The sequence below is a fragment of the Ostrea edulis genome, chromosome 5 (genome assembly GCF_947568905.1).
Source record: "Ostrea edulis chromosome 5, xbOstEdul1.1, whole genome shotgun sequence".
Taxonomy (NCBI): Eukaryota; Metazoa; Mollusca; class Bivalvia; order Ostreida; family Ostreidae; genus Ostrea; species Ostrea edulis.
Window position 1 is genome coordinate 22,830,899 of NC_079168.1, and position 8,541 is coordinate 22,839,439.

The 8,541-nt window shown below is 34.7% G+C and overlaps 1 protein-coding gene across 1 annotated transcript; it reads right to left on the minus strand.

Moving 5' to 3' along the window:
- Nucleotides 1-1,176: 1,176 nt before the first annotated feature.
- On the minus strand, nucleotides 1,177-7,063 carry LOC130054487 (uncharacterized). Its single transcript, XM_056164450.1, has 8 exons — nucleotides 6,767-7,063; nucleotides 6,404-6,556; nucleotides 5,680-6,246; nucleotides 5,412-5,555; nucleotides 4,916-5,104; nucleotides 4,687-4,819; nucleotides 4,447-4,600; nucleotides 1,177-1,682 (listed from the first exon to the last, which is right to left on the minus strand). The coding sequence occupies exons 4-8, from the start codon at nucleotides 5,520-5,522 to the stop codon at nucleotides 1,646-1,648; spliced, it is 624 nt and encodes a 207-aa protein (XP_056020425.1). The 5' UTR covers nucleotides 5,523-5,555; nucleotides 5,680-6,246; nucleotides 6,404-6,556; nucleotides 6,767-7,063; the 3' UTR covers nucleotides 1,177-1,645.
- Nucleotides 7,064-8,541: the final 1,478 nt, after the last annotated feature.

Genomic DNA, 8,541 nt, shown 5'->3' on the forward strand with positions numbered 1-8,541 from the left:
CATTGGCTCAGGATATAGGAGATGATACTTTTGAGGAACTTGACACGCCAACAGCTCGAGAAAAGATAAAAATTACATGTTTTATCAGAAGACTTGAACAACAAAGTCATTATCCAGATTAAAATTGAAATGACTTTGCCCGAGGAAGTAAAACAACCTCTTGAATCTATTAGTGGTAATTTGCATTTATTGTGTCTACATGTATTTGTTGATATTGCGAGATTTCTGTTGTGTTATTTTTTGGGTTTTTTCCCTTCTTCCAGGTTTCATCTGAACTTTGTTTTTGTTTTTTATATGTGGTAGCCGAGAAAAGTACACAAATTGACTTCATATTTAAATTGTCAATTTTGTCCTTTGATCACTGACTGCAATTTGTATACTTCATGATGAGGAATGGTTACAAATTTGAATGATCAACATAGTCTGGTCCAAGGGAATGTGAATAATAACATTCAGGAAATGACAAGTCTGTATGCAAGGTGAAGATAACGAACAGTGATCAATCTCATAACTCCTACAAGCAATACAAAATAGATAGTTGGGCAAACACGGACCCCTGGACACACCAGAGGTGGGATCAGGTGCCTAGGAGGAGAAAGCATCCCCTGTTGACCGAGTTGAAATGATTAAAAACACTAAAATCTTTCTTGTTATACTTATATGAATTATATACAATATGAATGTAAATATTTTACAAATAATTCATAGAAATGTCAAACAGTTATAAACATTGATGTTATTGAATGAAATTAACATAACAACTGTCCTTTACAGCTGCTGACTTGGTTCCAGCTCTTCAGCAGTTAGAAAACATCATAAAGATAGAAGTATTCTCAAGCGCAGCCAAGGAAAAGGCCTAGCATAATCCCCATCTCATACAGCCAGAGGTTATGCAGAAACTCCAAAAAGTTGTAAACAAGCAACAATTGTCAGTTTTCATATCGCTTAGAACAGCTAAAGAAATTATTAGAGAGAATACACCATCTTCAAATTCTTCTGTAAAAGTAGACACCAAAAATGTCCTGAGAATTGGGGAGAGAAATATTATTGCATACATTGCAGGCTTTGTATTGTTTTGATGCAAACAAAAATTGTCCTCTTCTTTTGATGTCAAAAAATATATAAACAAACTCATTGACACAGACGGAAACACTAAATTTCCATAAAATTCAGAGGTGGTCTAACCCAGCCCTCTTCTGAAGCGATAGATTTCTTTGTAGTTTTGGAACTTGTATTTAGAAATCCATGCACAGCAGTGTCAGTTCCAACACTTCACCAATACAATTTGTCGAGAAAATGATGCTATGTCCATGTTCTATGATTGTATTTATCATTCAGAATCAGATGTGGTAATGCAAGAGAAATTATTTTTCACAATGCTATCAATATTTCACAGAGTAAGATGTCATGCTAGGTACAGACAACTAATGGAAAATTACTACTCAAGAACAACATCTGCTAGCAAGCAAAAAAGCTCTACGCAAATGTATTGACTGATTAACATTGATTTTGAAATACAAAAATAATCATGCAATTTTGTTAGTGTGTTTATTACAGCTAAGTTTTCATGGACTATTTGTTATAACAATGAGTCTTTTCCCCCCCGTCCTTTCTGCAGTATTTCCTTTGGGCACAAAGTTGAAGGCTAAGCTCCTCTGAACTGAAGTTGGTTTTCTTGGTAACTATAAAACAGAAAACAAAACAGCAAATGTTTCAAAGTTCAACAGTAACAACTACTAATATACAAAAACTGCTAACAAGCAAAGGCACTACATGTATATGTTGACCAGATATTATAATTTCTTTTTGTTCCCCAATTTAAAAGTGCTCCAAATTACACCTACAAATCCCCTTTAATGTACTGCATTCAACATCGATGTGACCAATGTCGTGTATTAAATAAAAATAATGAGCTATAAAACAGTTTTCTTTGATTCACTGTAAATTGAAAAAATTACTGAACACTCGAGTCAAAGTAATGTAAACATATACTAGCAACATCACCCATTTTTTTTTTAAAAATTACCCAAAACAATAAAAATCAGGTGCAATTACCAATTTTGAGTATGCTGATTTCAAATCTGGATTCCTTTTACTACAATTTCTTATAGAAAATGAGGTATAGTGTCTTAAACACCCCTACCGTCAGGTTGCCAAAAACGGAAAATGTTTCATTTCGCATCAAAAAGTGACCCAACTTTATTTCTTGAAACACCATTACCCAAAACAATAAAAAGCAGGCGTAATTACCAATTTTGGGCATGCTGAATCCAATTCTGAATTCCTTTTACTCCACTTCCTTACAGAAAATGAGGTATAGTGTTTTAAACACCCCTACCGTCAGGTTGTCAAAAATTGAAAATGTTTCATTTCACATTAAAAAGTGACCTGAAAGTTATTTCTTGAAATAAGGCATACAACATAAAAGGAAAAAAATTAATACTAAATTGTTCCATGAACATTGTTAGTTGTTTTGGAAACAATATATCTCACCTCTGGACTTCACAGATACAGGAAAGGAAGAGGAATACGGAGCGGATCAACATTCTTAAATTTAATCAGATTGGGCCATAGCCTAATGAACTGATGAACAGGAGCAAAATTAAAAGTAATAGGAAAACTGATTTATTAAACATCAGCAAGTCTTTTCCGAGAACTTCTGGTAGAGCTGTCGGGGGAGGGGGGGGGGGCTGAGTTGCATCATCAGAATTTACCGAAACAGTGGACTCTCTGGCCAGTCTGGGGGCTGAGCTAGTTGCATCAGAACTGACAGAAACAGAGCTCTCTGGCCAGTCGGGGGGCTGAGTGGTATCAGAATCTATCATTTATTTATTTTTATTTTTTCAAAATTCAGAAATTTAAAAACTGCATGATCAGATTTTTTTGTAACACTAATAATTAATGTCCCTTTATTGCGATGACTCTTCAAGTACAAACCATGATATTAAAAAAAAATGAAATGAAATGATAGATGAATAAATAAATAAAATATTTGTAAGTTACTTTATTTATCTGTAAGTAAGTCACTAATTAAGTGTAACTAGTGGCAGTGCAACTTGCAAGTGAAAATCGCATCATCTGTAGCTTATGACCCCTTTTGCCTTGCCTTGTAATTAATATTGTTGAAAATTTGGCAAATAGCATTTTTAACCCCCCAGTCCATACCCCACTTTTCTTTAAACGCTAAAAATCCAGGTAATTCAGTGAGGAAGAAATGTCACTACCATATTTTGAATTTCCTCTAGACTATATCAAATTAAATACCGCACTGCTATCAGTCACAGATTGACATTGGTAGGGGTATGGGGACCTGGTCTGTGAGTGTGATGGAAAAGATTCTGACGAAAATAAAGATTCACTCATCATTCAGAAATGTATAAACATTGTATCATTGTATACCACCGCTACGTTGTGAGTACGTTAATAATGGGAGTTATCTTTCCTTGGATATCTAAATCAATCAAATACTATATGAACACGGGCAATTATCGTCCATGTTTGACCTCAGTATAATTTATTCATGCATAAAATGTATTAATATGTCACGTTTTGTTGCGTATTTCACCGTTAAGTAAATGTTTACATATACTCGCTCTGCTTAATCGCTTCAATCTCAAAGGGATTTTCTGGAATGTGCCTAATCACGTGAGATACGCTAAATATAGCTATTTTAGATCCGAACGACCAACTTCGCATCATTCGTATGCTCTAGGTTTATCCATACTAGCCCGTAAAAAATAGGGTGGAACCTCGTCCCACTTTTCCTGTAGAAATAAAAATAGAACATGACGCGCCACCTAGCGAGCGTGGTTGTTGCTACATATACAAGAGGTTTCACAAGCTATTTTCAACCCTCCCCCATCTTAGATCCAACATAACTTTTTCGAAAATGATTGGATCCTCACTTTCCCAAAATGAGCACATCCACAAATGACAATGAAGCATTGCACATATTTTCAAGTGTATCTGATAAGTTGTACAGGAGGAGAAGCATTTTCAAGATCTCAAACAGACGGACAGAAAGTACAAAAATAATGTCTTCCCCCAGAAGAGGGGAGGGGAGACATAATTAACATTGATTTTCAAATACAGAATTAGATATATATACAACTTTGTTAAGTGAGCTTCTTTTAGTTATGTTTTAAGCGTTTTAAGGGACTGTTTGTTATGACAATGAGTCTTTTTTCTCCTGCCCTTCCTGCAGTGTTTTCTTTGGGTACAAAGTTGAAGGCTAAGCTCCTCTGAATTCGAGGCTGGTTTTCTTGGTAATTGTAAAATAAGTAGTAGGTATGTCAAAGTTCAACAATAGCTTTTTATAATATTTACAAGAAATTTTATAATATTTACAACAAAAAGCACCATGCAAATAAATTGACTATTTAACATTGATTTTAACTTTTATTTCAATTACAGATTAGAAAGTTAAAAATAAGAATTGCAAAATACCCTAACTGGTGAATTGTTGGGTTGTCATGACGAGTTTCCAATCCTCTGTAGGGACCAAAGTGCTCTTCAAGTGAGTCCCGACAGAAGACATTGCTGAAAATATATGGCACCTCCTGTTGAAGCAGGTATCTTGTTGCCTCAATGAAGAATTTCACTGAAATAGATAATTGCACATAGATTAGGTTAGGTGCGCAACTACATGCAATAGTGTAACACAATTAAACTAATCCTATACCTTACCTGTCATGATAATGTCCTCATGAGTTTGATACGAAACGAAGATTTTGTTCTGCTCCGTCTTCTTATAGACTGGTCGGTACCTCAAAGAAATGAGCCACTGATTGAAATATTCTAAGAATTCATCCTCGAGGAACTGCAAAATTGATACATATATTATCAATATAAATGCGTTATTCAAGGTCCCTTCATATTTTCTGGTAGTAACTTCCACTGATTGAGTTATTATTACCTGGAATCTTGGGTCATTTTGTGAAGTGTAGGGTGCTACATCTGGTTTTCTCTCGAATAAAGACTCCCTCAATGACCGCACATTCAGGCAATCAAAACATCGGTTCACCAAACCAAACAACCTAGCTGTCTCCGACACCTCTGGGCCATAATAAGCACGCATGACCTGTGCCACAGAGTTACTTAAAACCTAATAACACAATTGTGCAGATTACAGTATGAAAATGAAAACATTGATAACTTGTATAGATCTGCATTCAATCTGGGTTTTTCTCTCTCTCCATAAGTTTTGCGCATGAATATAACAATTTTGAATTCAAGACATTATGCATTTACATGTATTCTTAATTGTCATTATGCAAATGCTTAGGAAATATTTGTTTGGGGATTTCTTTTTAAAATATGCAATGGACATCTTACATTTGCAACTTCTGAAAAGTTTTAAAACTCAAATATATTTATTAAATGATGCACACTTCACTATATTGAATCATTACCTGAACTGCCAGTTTGACAGACATGGTGGAAGATGGTGTCAGGTACATATGATCATGGGTTAGTTTTGTTCTGTACAACTGGCCCCTTGTGTCATCATTATAAATATCCATCACATAAGACCACAGAATAAACCGACCATTATTCTGTTTAAAAATGTATACACATGTCATAAATGCAAAACTGAATGTAGGTAAATTGTGTGGACATTCAAAAACTTGTATGATGTTTAAGCACTTAAAAAAGGTATATTTACTTAACCAGAGGTACCTTGATCCACCTGTCTTTGATCTGTAGACATTGTTTCTTATTGTCTTCACAAGGTCGGGAGCATCAGACATAAAATAAATATATCTGTCCTCCTCAGTGAATACATTCCTTGTTTTGCAGACAACTGGCTCATTTCCTACTCTGTGTATTCGATTCAACCTCTGATTAGCAGAGGCTTTATCAGTAGTTGATGTTATGACCTGAATATGATAAAAAATAAATCATCCTCAGATATCTGGTGCATTATGAGACACATTTTTAGTGGGATGAAAACTAATGAAATATAAACTGTACCATTATTGCAGCAATGATCTTCAGCTAATAGTTATTTTATTGGTCTGGTATTTAAATTGGTAGTCGTATTTAAATCAAAGTATAAACATGCAAAATTCCATACTTTCAGTCCACTTATCATTTCTAAGTATACCACAGCACTCCAAAATGAGGATATAATTCGTCGGCAGTGGAAGTTCTGGTAGGAAAACGGCCAATACTAATTTTTATGTGGGAATTAATGCCAACAACCATGAAAACCAGCAGATGGGTTGCAATTTTCATTGACTCATCCTACAATATACAAAAAAATTCAATGAAAGGGAGAATGGAAATGAATTTGATGATGTGCTAGGAAAAGATAAACAAAAATTAAGATTTTGTCCCCATATCTTACTTTCAACTTACACCCGTACTTTATATACATTTAAATATTATGTATGATATTTACCTCGTTGAATGTCCAAGTATCTGGATTTGTGAACCCTATGACTTGGCCACTCCGTCTGTCATACACCAGGTCGGACTTTATTTTCATTTCGTCATGAAGGAGAGCAACAAATCTCTTCTCGGAGGGAAGGTCTGCTGCTATCTTTCTTAGTTCCTGTAAAGTATATATGTTGACTTTGTATTTCATATTAGAAAATAAACAAATGTCCCCTGTTTACAAAATATTCCTTCAAAAGTCGGTGATCTAATTGAGTTCTTATAGTTTTTAATTTGTAAAATCAATATCAGAATAAATCATATTTGAAATAAATTAAGTGAAAATAACCCAAATCATTGATTTGGTGTCTACTTGCTCAAAACATACCTCAAACACATGTGGTTGAAAGCCAGTTGCTGGTGTTATAACATTGGTATAATCCCTCAATGTTGATTTGTTTGGCGGTTTTAAAACACCAGATTCTCTAATGGCCTCATATGCTCGAGAACTTTGATACTGCAAGAAAATGGCAAATCGTATCATCATGGGATGCCACCTCATACCCTTTGGATTGGATTGAAATGCCCTTTTCTGCTCCTTCCAAAACAATTCCAAAAAGTTGTCTTCTGGAGGATTGTTTTCTATTGAACAATAAAGTCACTCTCCCACTTCATTTGTTACTGTCTCCGTCATACCTACATTAAATGAACAAAAGAAGAAATTTCATTAAAAGTTTTTTAAAAAAATGATTAAACACATATACTGTAATCTGCATACTTCTAAGCTAAATCAAGACAATATTCAGTATAATTTTGGCACCACCCTACAATTAAAACCCTTACCACTGGGATCATGAAATTCACAATTTGGAAGAGGCCTTTCTGCTCCACATCAATGCATTTGATTTTTTTTTAAAGATTGTGTGCACGTGATTGTAGAAAAAAAGGATTTTTTTTACAACTGGTCAATTATTGCCCCATGCACCCCTATGACACCAGGGGTGCAGGAATCCTGAAACTTACAATTAATATCCCCCGTCCCAAAGATGCTTCATACCCAATTTGAAAAAAATACGTAGTAAAATATTCAATTGTTAGAATGACGACAGACACTGACCGATTGCTAAACTAACACTTGAAGTATTAAATTAAGCAATGAAGCTAATTGCAAATTATCATAATGTTTTGAAATCTGTATATGTAATATTTTCCCTTAATGATTAAGATAGACAAGTTTATAAGTACCATTGGTCAGAGGTTGTATTTGAGTTTGAATCTCTCTGAAACTTTATATCTATATGCCTTGACTTCCTTAATCAAGTCCTCTTTGGACAGGCGAGAGAGTGGTGTTTTGGGGTGAACTGTGATCTGCATGGTATATGATTTTCCATCACTAGCGCTCCCACGTAAACGAGTACAGGCTGAACAGAGGGGTGTGGATGCATCTGAGACCAAACCGCCAGCACATCTTTGCGATCTATTAATAATACACGTACATGTATATAATCTGTCATTTAAAATCAGCATATAGATCACCACCTGCTTTGATTTTCAATTTATTCATCCAATATTGAATGAATTTTACCTAACAACAGTTTCCACTACAGGTTTATCATTCCTCACAACAGTAGAAACAAAAATGTGTAACACTTTTCCTTATAACTACCATCAGGTAACCCTGCATACTTTCTGATGTTGTCAATTTCTTGGAGGAATTTACTGATGGAATCTTGCTTAAAATTGGTTCCTTATTCTTCACAAGTACCTCTACATTAATATAATTCAATGTAAAACTTATACGGTACCAATTTTGATGCACCAGATGCGCATTTCGACAAATAATGTCTCTTCAGTGATGCTCAACCGAAATGTTTGAAATCCGAAATAACTATGAAGTTTTAGAGCTAAATATAGCCAAAAACAGCGTGCCAAAAAAGTGGAACCAAATTCGTCCAAGGATAAGAGCTATGCATGAGGGAGATAATCCTTAATTTTGAAATGAATTTCTAAATTTTATAACAGCAATTAAATATACATCCGTATTTTCAAGCTAGTAACGAAGTACTTAGCTACTGGGCTGTAGAGACCCTCGGGGACTAACAGTTCACCAGCAGAAGTAATGTAAGTTAAAGTAAATCAAATCATGTGATGTAAAATGTTCAT

Excerpts from the sequence above, each read along its gene's own strand:
- LOC130054487 (XM_056164450.1), bottom strand. The coding sequence starts at position 5,522 with ATGGATATTTATAATGATGACACAAGGGGCCAGTTGTACAGAACAAAA. Across the intron at positions 4,820-4,915 it reads AAAATGACCCAAGATTCCAG|TTCCTCGAGGATGAATTCTT; the intron begins GTAATAATAACT and ends TCAATTTTGCAG. Across the intron at positions 4,601-4,686 it reads TGAGGACATTATCATGACAG|TGAAATTCTTCATTGAGGCA; the intron begins GTAAGGTATAGG and ends TATCTATTTCAG.